Source organism: Gopherus flavomarginatus, chromosome 12, assembly GCF_025201925.1.
Source record: "Gopherus flavomarginatus isolate rGopFla2 chromosome 12, rGopFla2.mat.asm, whole genome shotgun sequence".
Classification (NCBI taxonomy): Eukaryota; Metazoa; Chordata; order Testudines; family Testudinidae; genus Gopherus; species Gopherus flavomarginatus.
The window spans coordinates 50,146,053-50,168,092 of record NC_066628.1 but is presented as its reverse complement, the minus strand read 5'-3'; the positions used below and the strand labels follow the sequence as shown (position 1 = coordinate 50,168,092).

The 22,040-nt window shown below is 51.2% G+C and overlaps 1 protein-coding gene across 4 annotated transcripts in view; it reads left to right on the top strand.

The window, feature by feature from the left end:
* BAIAP2 (BAR/IMD domain containing adaptor protein 2) overlaps nt 1-22,040 on the top strand; it is an 85,399-nt gene extending 63,359 nt beyond the window's left edge. For 2 of the 4 annotated variants that reach the window (XM_050920755.1, XM_050920758.1), the window contains 7 exons: nt 3,428-3,655; nt 4,420-4,621; nt 5,861-6,062; nt 6,941-7,009; nt 8,981-9,146; nt 12,259-12,293; nt 20,431-22,040. In XM_050920755.1, coding sequence (XP_050776712.1) covers nt 3,428-3,655; nt 4,420-4,621; nt 5,861-6,062; nt 6,941-7,009; nt 8,981-9,146; nt 12,259-12,293; nt 20,431-20,500 — 972 coding nt within the window. In that variant the 3' untranslated portion in view covers nt 20,501-22,040. Of the gene's footprint in view, nt 1-3,427; nt 3,656-4,419; nt 4,622-5,860; nt 6,063-6,940; nt 7,010-8,980; nt 9,147-12,258; nt 12,294-13,343; nt 14,764-15,609; nt 15,654-20,430 lie in introns of those variants that run through there. The other 2 variants (XM_050920757.1, XM_050920756.1) reach the window with 2 other exon arrangements.

Sequence of the window (22,040 nt, the reverse complement as noted above, 5' to 3'; positions counted from 1 at the left end):
TTTTGTCCAAAGATCTACAGGATGGCGGGGCACATGCCATTTATCTGCAGGGCCCTATGGGTGCTGCTTTGCTGGGCCACTGAAAGAGGCTCCCACTTCTTAGCTCTCCTGGAGAGACTGGCAAAGACCAGCTATCACCCAGCCAGAGGAAGCCGATTGAGTTGCTGTCCAGAAGGACAGTGACTGGCGAGGGCATGGCAGCAGCACACCATGGCCCAGCTTTCCTTTAAAGGTGTCAGCCCCATCTCCAGTGCCTCTGCCTAGCACAGCCCAGCTGAGAAGAACACACCTTTCTGGTACACTCATGTAGTCCTTGAGCTGTCATTAGTCACTGCAGGATGGAGTACACAGGCTTAAAGAGGGGGGTCAAATCCCTGTTTGATCAGCTAATGAGTCACAAAACCAGACCAAAACTTGGTGCAGTGACCTTCCTCCTGAAGGGAGGTAAGAAAATTCCTGCTTCTTGTTTTGTTCCTCTCAGAGGAGCAGCGAGCAAGCAGCAGAGAACATGGTGAGCTGGCTCCCTTTAAGCCATTGTGATTGCTACCTTACAGCTCATCACTAACAAATGAGAGGATTCAATAGGAAGGCAGCTGTTCCACTGCTGCCTACCTCTCTTACCAACTGTTCTGCAGGGGGAGGACAGCCCAGAGCACTCACCTGTCAGCTCGGACCTTGGAGCAGAGTTCTCTTGCCCCTTCTGGTGCTGTGTTCACTAACTCGGGTTGATACTGCATGTGGTGAGCATGCTGCTCGCTTAACACAACAGCCTGCATGTGCTCACACTTCGTTATTCCTGTTTTTTTCCCTACATCTCACTTATCTCCATCTGTCAAGAGTGAGCTTTGAATAAGGGAGTAACAGAGTCCAGTGAGTCATCGCTGTCCTTGTTGCAGAATATATGCTGAGTCAAAACCCGATGTATGTTACAATGGGATGGGGGGGTAGTAAGTCTTCTGTTCAAAGATGGAGGTTCCAGAGTTCTCGCCAAGAGTCGTAAGTGACCTGGAACGTTGCTGCAGCCTCACATGTTAAACGGCCCTTTTGGAACCCAAGCTTCATTGCAGTTTTGCACTGTGGCTTATCGCAGCAAAGTACATTGACAAAATCGTCCGAGGGAATTTTGCAGGTGGCTCATCCACACCACAGTGTGGATGGGTGTGTAAAGTGGTAGGCCAATTTCCGAGGCTGGCGAAGTTACCAAACAACCATTTCCACCGAAGGCGGCGCTGCTTCTCCCCTGGAGTGCTATGGGCTGTGTCAGCCAGAAGTCTGCACGTGAAGTGAATGGGCTTTGATGTATGCAGTGGAAATGAGACACGGCTTCAATCAGGGCTTTTTCTAGAGCCAGTAGAGATGGTTTAGGGCAGTGGTCCCCCAACCTTTTCGTCTGGTGGGCTCCAGACAAAAGACCATGGCAGTGGTGGAGCATCTGCTGAAATGCTGCCGAATTTCTGCGGCATTTCGGCAGCGATGCCTCTCGCTGTCACTTGTCAGTGGCAAGCAGCATCATTGAGAGGCGTCGCTGCCGAAATGCCGCAGAAATTCGGTGGATGCTCCACTGCTGGCCAGGACATGGGTGCATTTAGATGCCCCCGTGGGTGCCACATTGGGGACCCCTCGTTTAGGGACTGACTTAAATTTGCCAAAGATTGATAGTAAAACTAGAGGCAAACAGGTACAGGTTCATCCTGCAGTAATGCTGCTTTATCAGTTAATTGAAAATGAATTAATTTGCCTTCTGGGAGTGACAGCTTGTCTGCTTGGGCTTCAAAATCTGCTAAGCTCACATGTGGTGGTAGTATATTGTTCTCTGGTGTGTGTCCATGTTCTAGAAACCACTAGGTGGGTGTGCAGTTGAGCTGCATGGAAGGTGGCACCTGTTCCTTCTGCGTTTGGATGTGGGAGCAATTCCTGTAGCACTGTCTGGGTTTTTCCCCCGTGAGAAACTAAACTACGAGTTCCCTGGTTGGACAGATGCTGCAGTGTTAATTTGGGCTAGAAAACCCAGAAACAGAGCTCAGCCCTAGACCTTTGGGCTGGAGCGTTGCCGTGGCCTCTGGTCACCGGGGGTGGGGACCCCTAAACCATCTTGCCCCAATGTCTAATCGCAGCTAGCTGAGGTCTGAGCTTCAGCTTGAAAATCCTTCAGGTTGGAAAGTGCAGAGGTTGGGCAGCCCTGTCAGACTAAATGAGTCCTCTGCCTGTGCTGCCATCCGGTTCCCAGAGAGTTCATTGTATTTCTCCCCGCGCTGCGTGCAACAGATGGCAAATGCTAACGCTGTGTCTGCATCTGCATCTGTTTTAATATGCCACGGCTGTGGTCAGTGCTGTTCTGTCGAATGCTTCTGACTATCCCTGGGATTCCACCTCTGCAGTTACTAGCTTTTTATTGGTGAGGTGTGCAAGTCTTCTGGCATGAACATGATGTGCTGCAGGGACTCTCCCCTCTGCCTGCAGTCTGTCTCAGAATAACAATCCTTCATTAGCCAGCCACGGGAACACAGCTGCTTAGCAATTTCTAGATTTAGTGGAGGGTACTTCTGGGGATTGAATAGTACGATACTGACTCCAGCCACCCCGTTCCACAACATGCCCCAAACCTGTCTGCTCTGGCTGGCCGGGGGGATGGCACAGCCTTGTCAGCATCACAAAGCAGCATGCTTATACAGCCAAATATCAGAACAGCAACTTCGAACTTTCCATTTGCTCACCCAGCGCGAGAAGTGATGTCCCCCTTGCTTTGTGCTCCAAAAGAATAGCAATGGATGCCAAGTGATGAATGCTGCGCTAACATAATTTGTGCTACCCAATCACATGCCACACGTGTTCTCCCCCAGCAAGGCTGGCTAGGAGCTGTCGCTGGATAGTTAACGGGTGTGGCTTCCAGTGCACACTTCTCGACTGAAGCTTTGATTGGAATATATTACTTGGTGTACAGGAGAGTTCAGATAAACTGAATAGCCCAGCTCTCCCTCCCTTACTGTTCTGGCTCGTCCATTCTTCAAGCTGCCACACACGCAGAACGTTTCAAAGTAAGCTAGGGAAATGAAATACCCTTCAATTTTTCATGAGACCATACTGGCTCGTCTGCCATTCTACACGCAATATTTATTGTAAGATGCCGTGGTTTGTCCTGTTTCTTACACACCCGGGTAGATAAATCTCACTTACAGCTCTAATTAGATGAGTAGAGAGGAAATCTGGGCCAGCAGCACTTTGTGTTCCAAGCCGGCTCCAGAGGCATGATAGCCATGATCTGCTTTCTGTGCCTCCTGGAATCCAGTCTGAGGAACGGATATTTGGGGGGCCTGGTTTTAGATGGGAGTTTTTGCATGATCATTCTTGCCCCTCATCCTGAGAGGTGAGTGGATTTGCATTTGTCTGCGGATCTCTTGTGTTCTCACTCTTCCCCCTCTGATTCTAGGGGAAAGAGATCTTGACACAGAAGCTCCCGATCTGGCAGCAATCTTGCTCAGACCCCAACAAGATCCCAGACCGGGCTATCCAGCTGATGCAGCAGATGGCTGCCAGCAGCAATGGCACGATCATCCCCAGCTCCCTGTCTACGTCCAAATCCAACCTAATCATCTCGGACCCTATCCCCGGGGCCAAACCACTCCCTGTCCCACCAGAGCTGGCGCCCTTTGTAGGGGTAAGTATGCCAGGCATCAGTGGTGCTGCCCTTGCTGAGTAACGTTATGGGTGCAGTGAGCCTAGCATGGTCTCGGTACCCTCTGCCAGTCAGGCAAGTCCCCTGCCAATAAGCTATAGATCGCATTCGGGGAATCCCCTAGTGCACACTTGTGAAGGAGCCTGGCGGGGGCCAATGTGAAATGGTCCATCCTGCTTTATCATGTCCTTGACGTTTGTGTGACGTGGTGCCCCGTGAAGGCAGCCAGGATTTGCAAAGCCCCAGGGGGAGAAAGGGACCACAGTTTGAGCCCCTGCTTTGCAGGAAGGGTTGGGGAGGGGACCTCATAGGCTGCAGGAGGCAGTGAAAACTGCTTAGCAATGTAAATGGAAGGATGTTCCTCTTGATGTAGTCAGACTGTGGGACTTGCTGCCGGAGAGGATTGAACTGAAATCCTCTGGGTGGGCTTGGAAATGGGCTGTCCGAATGCTACCATGTCTCACTTCACCTCCGTCAAGAAGGGTATTTGTGTATCAGCCTGCTTGGCGCACACTGATCACGGCAGGAATCTGGTCCCTCACGCCACTCTAAATGGCTTTACCCCTCCTCCTGAAGCATTAAGATCAGGCCATGACTGGAGGCAGGATGCCAGACACAATAGAATGGGGCCTGATCCTGTATGGGAAACTATATTCTCCTAAAGTGTGTGGGTCCTTTTACGGAATTGTGGTGTCTGTGACTTGACATCCCTGATGCTGAAATGTCTTTGCCCTTTCTTCCTTCAGCGCATGTCAGCACAAGAGACCATTCCCGTGATGAATGGTGTCTCGGGCCCGGAGGTCGAAGACTACAGCCGCTGGTCTGAGATGAAGCCAGCCCAGCCAAAATCCCTATCTCCTCCCCAGCATCAGAAGCAACTGAGTGACTCGTACTCCAACACACTTCCTGTGCGCAAGAGCGTCGCACCGAAAAGCAGTTACACAACCAGTAAGGATTTAGCCTCCGTCAGATCACAGGGCAGTGACGTAGCCGCTTCTTCCAGGGGTTATAGGTCAGCTGCTGACCAGAGCAGGAGTCGCAGCAGTTAAGGGTCTTTGCACCTTAATGCAGTGGGAGGAGGCAAGGTGGGCTCGGGTGGCACAAAAGCCTAAGTGGGGACAATGGCGTCCTCAGTTGGTGACTGAAGCGTCACGCGGTGAGTGTCACTGCCTGGCTGGCTGACTTAGGAACGATGCAGTAATTCATGTCCTCGCCCAACAACCGCGTGAGGTTGTCTCCGTTTTCACGCGTCTTTGGGCACAGGGTTAGAAAATACAGTGGGCAGATTTGGGCTGCGGTTTCCCTTGGAAGGAAAACTTTCAGCCCTATGACAAGGTTCCTGATAAGCAGATCTGAAGGAATCTGGGAGGAGGGATTGTAAACTCTGCAAGGCTGCAACCATCTCTTTAAGGTGTTTGTACAACGTCAGCACCATGGGGCCCTCACCTTGATTGGGCCGCTAGGCAGCACATCATGATGATGCTCTTTGCATGATGGGATCGGGTCACTGGATTAGGCCAAAAATAGTGGGACCTTCCCTGCTGAGTCCTGATTCCTCTTATGCCTGCAGTCATGTGCAGGTGTCTATCTCAACGCATAGAGACACGGCCTCTCACCTGCCTTGGTTCATTTATCTGCCTCGCCGTGGGCATCTTTCCAGAAGGGTCGCGCATCTCTCCTCTGGGTTTTTCCCTTCGCTAATGTTAACATCTCCAAGCAATGTGTCTGGAATAATGAATGGAACCTGGGTGTAAACCATTACAAATAGGTCCATTTGCATAATATTCCAAGTAATGCCTTAGCACAGAAATGCATCCATTGCATCAAAGGTGTGAAATGAGGAGCATTGAATAGGGGGGGTAGCCGTTAAGTTACTGTTCTGACAGTTTGCCTAAAACTGTCCCCCCAGTGGAGAGCAAAGAGGAACTGCACCAGTTGGACTGGGTCGACAGAGTACATTCACTTAAGGTCTCTTTTTTTTTTTAGTGGTCAGTTATAGAACAGCCAAGAATTGTCGGGGGGAGGAGGTCTGAGCTGTACTGGCTAAAAGGGGGCTCATTTTCCTATACTGCAGTGCTGTCTGAGCCTTGGGTAGATTAATGACTCTAAATGCCACAATAGAAAACTGCCTAGGATGTGGTCAGCCACATGGTCTGAGATCTTGAGGCTTTCTTTGTGTCTCACCAGCTGAAAACAAGACCTTGCCACGCTCCAGTTCCATGGCTGCCGGGCTTGAGAGGAACGGCAGGACAAGAGTACAGGCCATTTTCTCTCATGCTGCTGGTGATAACACCACTCTCCTGAGCTTCAAGGAAGGAGACCTCATCACGCTCCTGGTGCCGGAGGCCCGAGATGGATGGCACTATGGGGAGAGTGAGAAAACAAAAATGTAAGTGTCTGAACTCCCTAGAACTACAGCTGCCCTCAGCACCTAGCTCTTAACATTGGAGTAGCTGCCGCGCCAGACTTGCTTAACTGCCAGCCAGTACTTCCTGGCATCCCATCATGCCACTCGGTTACTAAGGCAGCTTGAAAATTCTGAGCAAGATGAAATACTGGCTCTGCTGGCTGGTGTTTGGTAAAGCACCGACCTGAGGAGGGAGGCCAGGCTTTTGAGTGCTGGACCTCTTGTCTTGACTCTTTATCCCAACTTCACTTCAGTGTTACACGTGGGAGGCTGAGCGCAGGGCCCTTGCTAATGGCAGAATCGTGGAGTGCTTGTGCAGCACTATCTGTAACGCCAGCAACCTTAAATAACCTCCTTACAGCACCGCAGAGCCTCCCAATAAAGCAAATGCTCCAGATGGTCTTGGCAGGCATCTGACCTGGTGGGGACTGCTGCTGGGGCAGCAGCCTGCTCCTAATGGCCCTGGAAGGAGAAGCAATTTTAGTCTGGCCTACAAAACCTGGGATCTTGCATTTAAAAAAAAAAAAACAAAACAAAAAAACAAAACCCAATCCTGTTGCCTGTGAAAGTCCTCCCCCATTTTTCCTGTAAGTGTGTGGGGGGGGCGGGGGGAGAGAGCATCTGAGAGAGGGTGTTCTAGGCAGGGAATGAGCCTTTTTTGAATAGTATCCCCGAGATCCGGAGTTTTTACCACACTTACTGGTTTGCAGTGTGTGTAGCGCCCCTAGAAAGCCATGACCCAAATGATGGTCCCTCCTGTCACAGCATAGTGTGGCGTGTAGCCGGAGCGTAATGTTCAGAGACTCCTTCCTCCACACATCTCTGCGCGAGAGGCTACGTTTGACTATCTCTTCTTACAGGAGAGGCTGGTTCCCTTTCTCCTACACACGGGTTCTTGATAGCAATGGAAGCGACAGGTTGCATACAAGGTAAAAACACACCTTTAAAAAACGTGGTGTCCCAGCTGCTGGTGCAGCATGGCAGCTGGTGATGTTCCCTTGGGTCTGGGGAAAAGCTCCCAGCGCTGACCAGCGTGTGTACGGGGCCAGAGGCAGTGCCGGACTGTGCTCTTCTCAGCTGTTGAGCCAGTCTTGCCAACTTTGTCATAGAAACGTTGGGAGATTTTCAGATGTCATGTCTGTAGTTTGAGTAACCCAGAGAAATATGCAGGGAAGGGAGACTCCTCACCAGGTGTGTGTTACATCAGACATGGTCAGATGTGATGCCAGAACAACGAAGGAAAAGGCTCTGGGATGTCCTAGGACAGGGATCTCAAACTCAATTTACCTTGGGGCCAGTGCCAGTCCTAAAATCCTCCCAGCAGGCCAGTGTCACTCATGCTACCCAGAACCTGCCCCTCCCCACTGCCTATGGCTCTGGGATGGAGTCTGGGTGGGGGAGGAGGTATGGGGTAGGGGATTGGGGTGCAGGCTCTGGGAGGGGGGTCAGGGGTGCAGCGCTTGCTTGGGCCTCCAAGGTGGGGTGGGCTGGGCTGGGGGGGCCTCCGCATGCCTCTGCCCCCACAGCGTCCCATTGGCCACAGGGTGCTCAGGGCAGAGGCAGTGCACGGAGGCACAGCCCCGCCCTGTCCCTGGGCCGCAGGGAGGGGCCAGCAGTTACTGGAGTGAGCAGGCAGACACTGCTCAGTTCTGCTGCACAGCTGGGGCCCCTGAGGGGGGGAGTGCCCAGAGGTGGCAGGTGGGGCCAAGGGAGAGACCCGGCCTCAAAACTGCTGGAGCCTCACGGGCCACAGCGGGGAGGCTCGTGGGCTGTAGATGGCCCGTGGGCCAGGAGTTTGAGACCCCTGTCCTAGGAGGCACCGGGAGTGGGGTGAGACTGTCTCCCCTTAGGGGCATTGGGAGGTTTTCAGGTGGGCTGCATAATGGGGCGTGCCTGGTTAGAGAGGTTCTCTGCACTTGGGCGCATGTGCTGATCTGCCCCTTCTCTCCCGCTAGCTCGTGGCACTGTAAGTCTCGGGCGTTTCTCTGAAGGGCTTTCCCCCTTCCATTGCAGTGACAGATGGCGACATGGTCCCAGAGAGCTTGGTGGTGGCTGGATAGAAGGGGCTGATGAGTTGGGTTCCATTCCAGTGGTGCAGGGAGCTGAGGGACAAACAGACCAGGCGAGCAGGGGCAGAACACATGGCACCTCCCTCTGCCAGCTGCCCGACATAAAGGGGTGTCTCTTTCCCGCACTGTGGAGTGCATTGCAACCTGAATGAAATGGGGAGATTTATTTTCCTTTGGGCATCAAGATGGTGATCAGGGCTTAGTACCAGCTATGTGGAGAAAGAGTCTTCATGAAATTCTCTGCGAGCTGGTTTCCGTTTCGCAGTGGGGTTTAGCTTTGGATTGAGCAGTATCGGTAATGATGGTCGCATTAGAAATGCCTTTTAGTGGATTAGAGTGTGGGAGGCTGTGATTTCTCTGCCCATTACTGCTAAATGGGAGGGGGTCCAGGCTAGGTGGAAGGGGAGCCCTGATGCAAGGAAGTCTGAGATTAGTCTTATCTGGATTAGTCTTATCTGCTGGAGAAGTGACTGTCTGTAGAGGAGAAACCAGCTCTCCCAGAAGAGCTTGGTGTATGCTCCACAGCTTCTCTCACCAACAGAAGTGGGTCTAAGATTTCTCCCCTACCTTCTCTCTCTGCCCTGGGTCCAAGATGGCTCCAGCAGCCCTGCATGTTTGCAGAGGACTCAGTCACAACTGTGAATGATAAATAATTGCCACTGGTTAGTGAGTGTCTAGGATAAAATGTGCCACGTGACTTTACTGTGCTCCCTGCTTGAGGCCCCCTGAGACACCTGGGCTGCGGCGCTGGGCAGGATCCCCAGGGGAGTCCAGCAATGGCAGGGAAAGAGGTGTGTGGGTGGCGGCTGGCTGATCATTTTCCTGTTGTAGCTTGCAACAAGGGAAAAGCAGCAGCACAGGCAACCTGCTGGATAAGGATGACATCGCCATCCCGCCACCAGACTACAGCATGTCCTCATCACGGGTCTTCCCGCCACAACCTGTCAGCACTTTCAAACAGAGACCATACAGCGTGGCAGTGCCTGCATTCTCCCAGGTGAGGTGCTGGGAGCCCAGAGGGAATTGGTAACCTGTGGATACAGAGAGCGAGTGCATGTTAATCAGTGTCATTGCTGGCAGCTGCGGGGCAGCTTGCCTGCAGGGGGAGAGCTGCCTGGAGAGCAGGCATTCTGGATTATTGGGGGCTGGCAGGGGAGAGTTAAACCAAACAGCCCTTGAATGCTGTAAGAAATGGCTTTAACAGCAGCCGTGTGACTTGGGGGTAGGGGGTGAAGCTGTTGGGTTAGCGCCTGTTGCCACTGTCGATCAGTTGTGTGTGTTTCCCTTGAGGATGCAGGACTTGTGCATGATTTCCGTTCGCAATAGACACCCCTGGGTGAAACTTTCAAAAAAGCCAAGTCCCATTTTCATAAATGACTTGGGAGCCTAAATCCTATTGATTTTTTGATGAACCTTTGGCTGCCATTGGCCAGATTTTTAAAGCTGTTTAGGTGCCTAAGTCACTTTTCAAAATGGGGCTTAGGCTCCTAACTCATTTAGGCCCTCTTAAAAAATTTTACCTCAGTTTTTTTCTGGTCTTAACTAAATAAGGGGAGTGGTTGCATTTGTGGAAAGTGCGTGGGGGAGGGTTTAAAAAAAAGAAACCCCCCAAAAGCACCAACACAGCCTCTCCTACCTTCATCTTGGGCAGCCGCAGGCTGTTGAATCGCCATTTAATGTAGCGGATCAGACAATGATCTCCAGACTCCTTCCTGTAGCCATTGGGGGCTGCGGTATTAATCCAGGACCATGTTCCTGCTCTAGGTAACAGTGTCTGCCTCAACCTCTTGGCTCGCTCTCGTTGGCTGTTCAGATGTGCCATCAAAGGATGGGCATGTGGAATGCCAGTCAGCTGGGAAGAGCTTGTGGGAATGCAGGGAGACAACCAGTGTCTGTATCTCCCCATACTGAACAGAGTGGCCTTCCCCAGTTTCTGTAACGTGCAGTGTGAGTGGGATGAGGGTGTTGCGTATTGGAGTCTGTGGCCCTGGTGCCGGTGGAGCCCTGGCTGCAGCGCCACAAAGCAGTTTTTACAGTGGAAGTAGATGTGCTGAGCTCTGGGAGGGTTTTAATGCTGTTTTCAATGTTTTACTTTGATATTGGCCTATTGCAAGTGAGTGAGGGTTACTCTCCAACAGGCCTGTGTTCGTTATTTATAGGACTACCCTACGCCCTATGGTTGTGCAATTAAAGAATACTCCCATGCCCTGTGCCAACTGCCATCTGCTCACTACAAGCCTTACACTAGGTCAACTGTAAGTCCAAATGAAAGCAATGTTTCCATTGGGGTTTACCAGCCTTTGCTGTTTTTGCCAGATTCTTCGTAGCTTACCCAGGGCTCCATGATCTCTCTCCTTCCGGTCCTTCTCTGAGGGGAACTAAAATTCTCCCTTCAAAAACTATAGCAGGAGAGGAAAGCCAAAGTGATGGAGAAGATGATGAGCCAATTGGCTGACTTGGAGAAGATGGGTGAGACGCACAGAATGGCACAAAATGGCAGCATAAACTCCCAATCGACAACACTTGCTGCTTCCATGAGAGCCTCCCACCAGAAATGAGTTACTCACGGGTCACACCCATAGATTTTTTTTTGAGATGGAGAAAGCTCCTGGGGCTCCAGCCCAGCCCCAGTCAAGGCCAGCAGTTATCAGAGCCCCTTGCTAATGTATGAGCTTTAAAGGACTCCTGAGATGAATAAGTTGATCCTTTGTTACTGCTGGACAGAGCAGCATGAGACAACGTAGGCTTGTGAAGTGGGAAGCTCTGGGCGAGGAGTTGGGGTTGGTATTTGTAGACAAGAGGTAACTAGGTAGAATGGCTGCCTCAGGCCAGGGATGTGAGGCAGGATTTTTACTTGGGGGGGGAGCAGGGGGAACCAAGCTCTGTTCAGAACTGCCCTCCCCGGCTTCCTGGGCCATGTCCGAATTACCGTGGGTCCCAGACGTTGAAGTGCCCAGCAGACCCCACAAACCGACTAAAAAATCATTGTTACTCGGCTGGAATGGATGCAAAGTGAGCATTGATGTTAAATAGAGCTTGGACTGGTTCCAGCATGGGGCCATGCAGTGCCAGCTGCCACAGCCAGACTGTAAGTCCCAGGATGGGCCAAGCTCCCCAAGTCAGCAGTCTGCCCCTTCTTGAGGCATTGAGCATGGGCTGGCATTTTAGCTCCTGGCCACTCCACAAGGAGCTTCTGAAAAGCTATGCCCAAGCTGGGAAATAGAGCCCCACTTCTGTGCCTGCAGCTGAAGCAGTGTGTGTGTGTATGGGGGGGGAGGGAAACAGTCTCACTTCTTGCTAGTTGAAGCCAGATGAGCTGAACGAGGAACTGGCTCTCTGCAGGGGTGTTTGGCGAGGACAGATATTTGTATCAAAAATAATCTCTTCCTGGACTGGCTAGAGCCTGCTCCTTGGATCCCAGGAACCTGGATAGCGGGTGCAGGACTCATTGGTCTTATAACCCAGTATTGCTCACCAAAAAGAGAGCTACTGTAGTCTCCCTTGCTGGCCCCCTTCTCCCTCCGCACAGATCCTGGCTCAGGGACGAACGTCCAGGGTGCCCTGCACTAGAGTGCCACGTCCATCTGCTCCACAGAAGGCTGCCCTTTCTGGCCTCCTCCTCCGGCCACCCACAGCATAGTGCTATTCAGTACCAGTCCAAGCCGCCGCCAGCCCAGAGCGCTGCAATTTCTGGTGGGATTCAGTTACAAGAAACACCCTTTTCACAGACCATTTCACCAGTGTGTGCCTGACTTATTTTGTCCCTTTCAAAGTGCGTGTGATGCTCCTTGATAGTTACGGGATCTCTGTAGCAAGGTGGAGCCGGATGGCAGGAGCTAGAGTCTTTCTTCCTTTGCTGTAACCCGCCTTGTTGTGTAAAGTCACATGCTCTGCAGAGACAAGTGTCACTTTACTCCATGCTGCATTAAACCCCATTTAAATCACCTTCATCACTATCCACTTTTTAATACCCAGATGCTTCGGCTCTGAGCCTGAAAGCCACTGGGGCCCAGTGCATTTGCTTCTGTTCTTGTGTCCTTCCAGTGCCATCTAATGGCAAAGCCTGTGTCTCTGCCGTCTCATGGTTGGTTTATCTTTCTCTCCCTTAGGGCCTTGAGGACTATGGGACGAGAGCTGGAAGCAGGTAAGCCTCTCTTTCACATCGTGTTCAATAAAGTGAATGGTAATGTTCAGAGCGCTGGGTATAGTAAACAACGCTGCAGTATCCCTTGGCAGGATGCATTCTGGGAGGTAGCCCTACACTGGCACTCAAGCTGTGCAAGCAGGCGATGCTAGATGTGGCCGTTTAGACGTAAACAGAGTTAATGATGGGGTTAGATAATTTAGGTATTGATAAATCTGAATTTGTCATTATGTGGGGCAACCATGAGTCTCCTAGGAGAAGAGTCAAAACGTATCTAGCTTGTGTCTGCCTGTTCCAAGGACAGCTGTGGCCTCTCCAAGGGTCACTACTTGGCTCAGACTCTGGATCAGATGAGCGGTTCTCATTTCTCAAAAGCAGGCTAATCTGAAGGGAACATCAGCACAGCCAATGTCTCATTCCACCGGTTCAAACTGGGCCAGCCTTTCTGGACATTCCTAGAGTATTTTTCTCTTGGTACTTCCCCTCTGGAAACTCACTCCGCTTTCAGCCCAAAGTATAACAGAATGGGCAGGTCTGTCTCCAAAATGCAGGCCCTGCTGCCTGCGTTCAGAACACTCTCCGTTGAGTAGAGGGAAAGCAGCCTCTCGCCCAGGGGTAGGGGTTTGTTAGTTTGAGCCCTGCGTTGGTGGGAGGAGCTGAAATATTTTAAAAATAGAGAGAAGAAACCTCCCACTTCTTTGCCACATTGTGAGTGAAATGGCAACCAGTTGTGATGAACAGGATCTGAACCCGAATGCCAGGGCTGCAGTGGTTCCTCTCCCTCACTGGGGGACAGCCAGAGGAGTCACGCATGGAGCAACTGCAGGAGTTGCTCCGAGGGCTCGAGATGGTTTGCTTTAAGCAAAAGCGTAATGTGCTCTGTGTTCCCCCCAGCTGCTCTAGGGAAGTTGTGGGGTAAAGCAGGGCACAGAGGACTACCCTGAGCTCCAGCAAAGGGATACTGCATTGCCATAAGTGTGGTGTTGTCCATCTGATGCTCTTTGCGGTGAAATGCAGTCTGGCAGTCTTCCTGTGCTTTCTATTCCACAGTGGCAATGGCACTTTGGTATCAACTGTGTGAGGACACCTGACTAGAAATGGCAACTGCTGCTTTGAAGAGCATTCTGCTTCTTTCCCTCTTTTTTTCTTTTCTCCTTTTATACTTCTTAGTTTGGATTTTTAACTCTTGTGATCATCCAAGGAAACCATGGTGCTGCTACCTTCCCCCCCCAGCCCCCCGATGTTTACAATGCCCTTGTTTTGTGAAGTCTTTCAGAGCAGAAACTGCCAAACAGTGCGTGCTAATTTCTGGAGCAGCCTGGATGCAGTTTACAGTTACCGCGCGGATCCAGTTTTTGTACTTTGTGAATGTTCAAATATGCACTATCCCTTTTTTGAGGCTTAACATGAGCCACATCGTACTGACAAAATGGAAGAAACCATTTCCTATATTGAACAAATATGCATGGCCTATGGTATACATACTGTTACTTCAACTCTCCTTTCCACTTCATTCAGATGCCAATTTCCTGTTTCTAAGGGGAAGGCAGGAATAGACACTAGAGAGCTTTGGTCACTTCCCTCTCTGGGTGGCATCCACTTTAATTCAACCAAACTTAACACGGTTGCTGTAAGAGAAGTGGATAATGCAGAGGTTCAGGCCTCGGAGAGAAATGGTTGGTTCTTGGTGGGGGTTGGACAGTTCCTCTGCTCCAGCTAATGAAACCACCAGGGCTGACTCAAGCAGCATTGTTGGAAGGTTCGTTCATTCTTTTGTTGTATATTTTGTAGCCAGGTATTGTTACCTCACGTTCATGCTCTGGGGGATAAATCATGGTGTTATGCAGTTTGCCAGAGCAATCCAAAGACTTTCTTGCATTTTGAAATTGGACTTTAAAAAAAACCTGTTTTGGTTTGGTTTATCATGGGAGGGTGGCTGGAGGGGAGAAGAATCCCAGTGTTTAACTTCCTAAATCATGTCAATCTTCTTTGTGTGTCTTGATAACTTTAGAGACAAACACAGTAGGATTGGAATTAATGGCTACTGGTATTGCTTCTTCAATCACTGAGTGCGGAGAAGTCAGTAAGTGGCCCACAGCCAGAGTACAGACTTAACCTTTTCAGTTCCGGTGAAAGTCTTCATTGCAAAGCTGTACACACTTCCTCTGTCTGACGTGATTTTAAAACTTTTGACATGCCTGTTTACTAGGACATTGCTGGCAATACACACACACCACACACAGAAAAGGGTTTTGTTTGTTAGACCATGGGCATATGTAATAAGAACCTCCTGCGTTGATGTCATAATTTTGCTAAAAATTTTCAATCCAGGATATTCCATGCTAAATGAATGTAGAAAATTAGCAAACCTTGTATGAAGATTGTCAAGTGCTGAAAACCTTTTTTAAAAGCTGAAGAGAAATGTGCCCTGTACTGAGTTATTGTGTGAATAAAAGTTTTATTTATTGCATTGAGTTGGACCCTGGTGGTTTTTTCAACTTTCATGCCTCTATCACTGACCAGTCACCAGACTGCCTCTGCCATATTCTTTTTTCCATTCCCCATGATCTTGGAGGGCCAGAAAATGACCTTTCTCCTCACCCAGTTTCTCTGGTCAGTTTGCAGGTCTGGCAACTTGCATTAAAGTCAACTGCTGAATGGAAGCAGCTGCAATAGTGTTTAAATACGTAGTCCCCACACTCAGCCAGTGTCTTGATTTGTCTGGAAGGGCTCGCTGTTGCAGGTGAATGACTTGCTGCTCTCCAGTACAGGATAAACCTAGAATTAGTTGCTTTGCAATATGGCTTGTGAGTAATAGCACAAAACCAAATGCAGCTCTTTCCAAACTGTATTTGGGTGTCACTCAGGAGGTTTGAATGCTGTTAACTGAAAGTAAATGGGTCTTGTCTTTTTTTCCCCGCTGCAAATTTGTATGAAGGGGAAGTGAGAGTTCTGAGAGGAGTCTGGGGCAGGGTGGGAATGCTGCAGGGTATCTTTCCCATGACTGGCATATAGTGGATCTAACTGGGTTTGTCCTTCATTGCAATCTTCACAAGGGGGTTGTGATGAGGAAGAGTTTGTGTTTTAAGTGCTGTATAAGTGATAAGTATTAATATACAACTTTTCCGTTTTTGCATCCTGTGTCTGAAGAAGCAGGTGACCCAGCCGGTGACCTCTCCTGGTAGTGGAGCAAATCCCAGGGGAGCAGCCAGCTCCCAGCCTAGCTTCTCTAAACAAATACCCTTTTTAGTTCTCACTAAGGCTGCTGAGCGCGTATTAAACATGTCCTACAAACTGCCTTTTGTTTCCCTTACAGCCCCGATGTGGAAGTGGCCAGGTTTTGATGTCCCTGACTAGTTAGTAAGTTCAGTTTTATGTGCCAAACCCCTCACTATTGCAGTGCTATGTACTGACTGGTCAGAAGCTGGGGGCTCAGCACTGTGCTAGTGAACGGATGAGGGAGGGAGCAAACTGGGTCATTGATCTGCTTACTGTGACCATCAATCCAAGCGAATGGGCACTGTCTTGTCTTTCGCTAATGTCCATCACCAGGCAATGCCAGTCAGTTCAGAGCACAGCTCCTAATTGGGCTCAATCACTCGCTTGCACCTAAACCCATTGGTGGAAGCTTCTCTGCGTTCCTGGGGCTCCTGCAATGGATTCCTCTTCCTACACTGTTCTGTATAAGCCTCAATGTGCCCATCTCTCTAGCCACACCTGTATCTGCACGGCTCGATGCATAGCGCCTGCCCCGTCTCCACCCCCTCCCTCCCTCCCACTCTGCTGGGGCAGAGTGTGTGCAGCCTTCTGGTTTCATGCTTCCATGGCTGGGCAATGAGCATCTTCGGCCTATTCCTGCTTTTAGAATTCTCCCCTTGAAATAACGACCCACCTTGGCTTTAGGGCTTCAGTGAGTCTCAGCATCTGCTGCTATCGCTAGGTCACGGTGATGTTCACCGCATCATACACACCTCCGCTGACTGGCACTTCATTGCCATTTTGCAGAGTCTTTTCCTGGTCTTCTGGCACGTAGGGATAGAAAACCTACGTTATCGCTATTTCAGTAACAGCTGGTTTTGGGGTGGTGATAGTTAAAGTCCATTGCCCTCCGTGCTGCAGAGCCGTGAGTCAACATGGGCTTTGGTACAGTGACCGTTAGTTTGGTAGGCTCCATCTGGTTCCCTATGGCTGGCTGGCCGGCCTTTGTTCAGCAGTCACCAAGGGCTGTAGTATTGGGGGAGGGTAGCAGTGAGCAGCATCGGCTTAGGGGGAGGGGAGCTTTCCTTGCCTAGCACCTGATGGTTTTACCTACTTCCAGGAGCTCCAGCCTCCCCCAATACCTTTTTGCACCCCCCTCAATCCTGAAGATGTTTTGAGTGAGATTTGGGGGTGCTGCTGCAGGCTCTGATCCACCTCTCTGCTGTGCTAGAACAAAGATGGTTAAATAATCCCTGGTGAGTCATTGTCACCTTTTCATTCCTTTCATGTGACATCAATTCTCCAGGCACCCTATGGAAAAAGCAACCTGAGAATCTGCATAAATTAGGTGGGGAAACTAATCACTTTGGCTTGAAAACTGAGTTAATCTTGCTGGAAACCAAGCTACGATTTAAAGAAGAGTTGGTGCTGCCTCAGGGAGCTGGGCCTTGGGGAGGAGCGATTACCCTTCCCATAGCACTGCTGGAAGGCTGAGCCACTCTTCCTAGGTTGGTGCTGGGGGCTGAAGTGCTGGATTTTAAACAGAGGCTTCATCCTAGTAGGTTTGTTGGCCAGCAAGGCCTTTACCCTGCTCTCGGGCCCAGGGAGCAGTGGGGCAGCCACTCGTGTTTGCTTCGTGAGTGTGGGGATAATCCAGAGAACCACAGTGAGAAAAGGGGGGCCAGATCCCTGCTCCTAATGCCCCCATCCCTCCTCACAGTATTTTTCATCCTTAATCAAACTACTGTCCCTGATTTCCTCAAACTCCCCCTCACCCCACCCCATCCGCATGCGTGCACACTCTCCAGCCCATCTGACCCCTACGGGGACCATTTGGGATGCTTCTCCCTAGGTTACATTTTGCTAGACCTAATGTTTCAAGACACGGGGCTGCCGAAGCTGCTGAGCGTATGGGGGGGGGGAGTGGAAGACTGACCACCCTGGAGCACTGGATTTAGAAGGGGGTGAGGAGCAGAGAAGCAGCACCACAAAAAGGCTCCAGCTCTTGCTTTGCAGCCAGGCTGGGAGTGTTACTGAGCAAGACCTTGATGGGACCCTCCAAGGCTCCTTGTTTGCAGCCAGAGCCACTGGGCATGGAAGTGGGGCCCTCAGAGCTGAGAGGGGTTGCAGTTCAGAGAGAGCAACTAAACATTCAGGTCCTCCAAAAGTAAGGTCCTTAAAGATCCCTCTCCCTCCACCAGGAACATCTCTTGTGGCTCCCTGCTGGGCGGTCTCTGTGCCCTAATGAGACACTGCTCCTGGGTGCCTCACCATGTCACCCTTCCAGCAGTGCTATGAGATTGCTAAGGAGCAAATGATCCCTTCAAGTAATTGTTGGCACAGTTCAATTTTAGGCTAAGTTTTAACTTCACTTGTGCTTTTCCTCCCATGTTTGCCTCACCCAGCCTGACTGTCAAACAAGAATGGGATCTCTGGCCAAGACCCTCAGCAGCGTATACGGGTACATCTACACCATGGGCGGGGGTGGGAGATGGGGACTGCATAGCAGCGTTTCTTCGCACCCAGGTGTACAGCTGCAGGCTCGTGCTATGGCCCTAAAACTAGCTGAGTAGACATTCCCAGTCAGGCTCTGAAGCCTGGGGGGAAGGGTAGGGAGAGATCACCTTGGCCTGTGGCCTAAGAGAGGGGGACCGGTCAATGGGTAGGGTGGAAGGGATGGCGGGAGCTAGCTACTGGAAGGGAGCAGAGCCCTGGTCTGGACCAAGCAACAGGACAGAGCTGGTTAGAGGAGGGGTGGGGGGGATGCACCTGCATGCAAACAGCCCCTTGGAACTGTCCTGACATTTGTCCTAAAGTGTATCCCAAACCTGCTGGCCTTTAGCAGCCCTGCACATACCCAAGGAGAGCTGCCACAAGGCATGGGAAGCAGCCCAAGAGTCTGCATTGCAGCAGCTTCTCTCCATCTCCCCCCCTCCCCCCCGCCTGAGCTGTATGTTGTCCTCCACCCCCAGCCAGCTATGCTTTAGTCCTGCCTGTCTCTTTGATTCCCCCCACCCCCAAACTGGTGCCAAAGGGGTTGGAAGCAAAAGGGTGTAATAAAGTAGGGGTGCAGCCCCTCCTCTTGGTGGAGGGTCTAATGGATTAGCCTGAGTGGCCCTGCCTTTAGGGGGACAGGAGGAGGTATGAAGCCAGGTGGAGGGGGTCACTTGAGGTCAGCATCTCCTGGGCAGGAGGTGCAGCTGTTCTTTCCATTCCTTGGGTGTGGGGGGGTCAGCTAGGTGCCTTTCTGACAGATCCTACCTAGCCATGACTCTGTCCTCTGAGCCTGGCAGGAGAATGTGTTTGATGCTGTCTGTCTGCAGAGCTGTTGTCTGTAATGTGGTGTAGGAAGAACCCCTGTGCGCTCTACAAATACTGACTGGCTCCAGGGCAGTAACAGACAAAAGCCCTGGGGTGGGGCAGCTGGGGCCCAGAGGACTCTTCTTCTTCCTTGAGGGGATTTTTGTGCTGCTGTTTTCAGAGCCAATCTGTATTTTGCTTTATTAATCTCCTGTGCTCTTTCCCAGTTCTGGCCAGGCTGAGGAGCCATCCGGGGGAAAGTGGCCCAGGCTAAGGGCCATCTGTCTTTTGCTGGCCCCCCTCCCCGGTGCTCTGCACAGACTCCTCGGCCTATGCAGGCTGTGCCCAGTGCTGATGCAGTTAGGGGAGTGAGCTGAAAGTCCCAGGTGGGTGGGAGGGAGGTCTCCAGAGCTCCAGCTTCTGCTGACCCAGCAACAGGAGGCCTGCTAAGGGCATGAGCACCCTGCTTGGTTATCAAGCAGTTGCAAGGCCAATACAAGTGCCAGGGGTTAATAAATCAGTATCATGAACATGCATTGACCAGCCAGGTGTGTGTATAAGATGTAGTACACAGCGTGTCTGTCTTTGAAGTGTTAACTAAGCTGTGTTTCTTTCGTGTGGCTGAAGGACTGTAACTGGAATATTTGTTTAAATGTTTGGTCTGATCAAATTCATCTGTGTCCTTTCATGCCACCTGCCCTTGCAAATCTCAGCCCAGCTGCACGCTCAGCCCAGCTGATGTGAAACTCCCTCAGAGCACATGCCAAGATAAATCAGTAAGCTTCCTCCAGCTGGCTTGTTTGGGTGGAAATCACCGTCCTTCCTCCTGCAGCGAGGCTTAGTTGAGCTCTGACTGCCCTGGGAGAGTCCGTCCTGTTTGTAGTGTTAACTAGCTGTGGTGCAGACAGACTCCTCGATTTCCTCTCTGCTATCTCAGCTACCTGAGATCAGGTACCTTGTCATTGTAATCCCTCAGTTTCTTCATTTAAGGAACATGGGTCTGTACTTCCAGGAGTCCTGATCCTAATGCAGATCCATGGAAGTAGTTGGTTGGTGTTTGAAACCACTTCTTCAGATTCCAGGGAACTGAGGGAAGCCCATTCCTTTGGGATTTTAAAAATAGCCTGGACAAGTAGAAGTAGAATCATAGGAACTAATCCTGCACTCCCCAGATAACCTCATACCTTCTCTGTCTCTCTAAATTCTAAGAGGAGCTTCCCTTGCCCAAGTACAACCCCCCAGTGCTAAAAATTGCTGAGACAATCCAGTGCTGTACAGTTAGCACTAAGGGTGTTTTTTCATGAGGAAGCAGAGTAAATCAATTCACCCATTTCTTAAAGAAGTGTCACCTGGTGGGTGGGTGAGTGAGGTGAGGCAGAAAGACCCTGCCATGACTCTGAAGTAAGGTATGTTCTGCTCTCACAGTGCGTATGGTTAGGTCAGGTCTTGAATACACTAAAAGCAAAGTGGCTGTTCCCCCGCTGCAGCGTTTGCTGCTCTCAGAGCTAACGTGGCCAAGAGAAAGCTGTGTCTCTCTCACCTGGTTGTCTCTTGCTTTCCTGTTGTCCATTGTACTAGCTGTGCTGCTCAGGGGATACACTCCTCCCCCACTGACTTGTGCCTGCCTTTCTCTCTGCAGAAATCCTTTTGCCAACATCCAGCTGAAACCAACAGTGACCAACGACAGGTCAGCTCCCTTCATCAGCTGATCTCTGGGATTGCTGGAGCCAGCAAGCACCTCCTGCCTGCATTGCTGTATCCGACCCACTGTAGCCTCCTTGTCCGCAAGTCTCTTTCCAGAACTTTGTTTAGGCTGCGTTTGTTTAAACCTGCTACTGCTGCTTGGAAGCCGAGGGCTAAAGCTGGTGTTTTGATGGTCTCTCCTGTAAAGCCTGTGTAATCAGCACAGTGACAGGGTCAAACTCTGTTACCCTTCGTTCACTCTGCTCATGGCAGGTGTGGAGGTAGAACAGCACTCGCGGCCCTGCGTTCCCAGCCTGTACCCTCCCGCCCCGTTCAGCTCTCCCAGCGCAGAAAGATCAGCGTTAGTGGGGGAACATGCTGATCCCACAGCCTGCTGCCATTCTAAGAGTGGGAAAGCAGCAGCACTCAGTATAGCCCCAGCCTCTCGCACCTGTCTCCTACACAGAGCAAGATACAGGCCGAGGAGGTGTAACCCTCACCTCAGCCCTCTAAAAGGATGTCAGCAGGGCACCTGAGCCCAAGGCTGCCAGCCTGGGCCCACAGACTCATGCTAGTGCACTACTCATGGTGGTGTGGACAGGGCGGGTCAGGCCTACTCAGCTTCTGCTAGGAGGAGCCCTATTAACACCTGTCTGCGGAGCTGGGCTGGCAGGCTAAGGCCTCCATGCAGTGTAGACACAGCCAAGGCTTGCAGACCCCACTCTGCTGTTTAGAGCTGCCGAGGGCAGTGAGGGGCTAAGCCTTGGTCCCTTCCCTTTTTTTGGCCTGCAGCAATTCTTGGGCTGTGGAACAGCTGTGGTGTGCAAAGCATTTGTCCTCCTTCAAACTGCTGCTCAGGGCTGGCTAGCTCGGCTGGTGCAGACAACTAGCGTAAGGGCCAGCTGCTCCCAGGCAGGCCTGCTGACCATCAGTGCAACAGCTGCTAATGTTTTTACACCCAGCCCTCATGGTGCAGCGTCTAGATTTTATTTAGCTCGGTGAGGTATTATTCAAGCTTGAACACTAGGCTGTTAGATGCAACACCCCCTGTGCAGAGGCAACCGGTACCACTCACTCACCCTCTTACCTGTAGCTGTCTGTCATGAAACCACAGGGAAGAGGAAACAGAAGTGGAGGAGGGTGCCCCATGCCCCCTACCACTGTCCTAAGCATGTGTCAGAGACCTGCAAGACCCAAGCTGCAGGCAGCTTTCTGTGCTGAAGGGGGAAGGGTCTGTGACTTGAATGGTTCCAGTGCAGAAACTTTCCAAGTCCCCAAGCCCCCTCCCATGCTCATAGCCACTTCCCTGTGTGTCACTCGGCTCTGCCTTGCAGGCCCCTGTGAGATGAACCCTTGCAGGTCCGTAAGTGACTGGCTGAGAACTCAGGACCAGAACCAGCTCCTGGAAGCTCTGGTCAGCAGCTGCCTCCACCCCAGGCTGCTGGTGTGAGTGCTCAATGTACGTTTTGGAAGAGCCTGGCTCAGGCTCCTCAGTGAGAAACCTCTGCCTTAGCTGAGCTCTCCCACTCCCCGCTTGCTTGTTACAATGATCTCTAGTACCCCCTC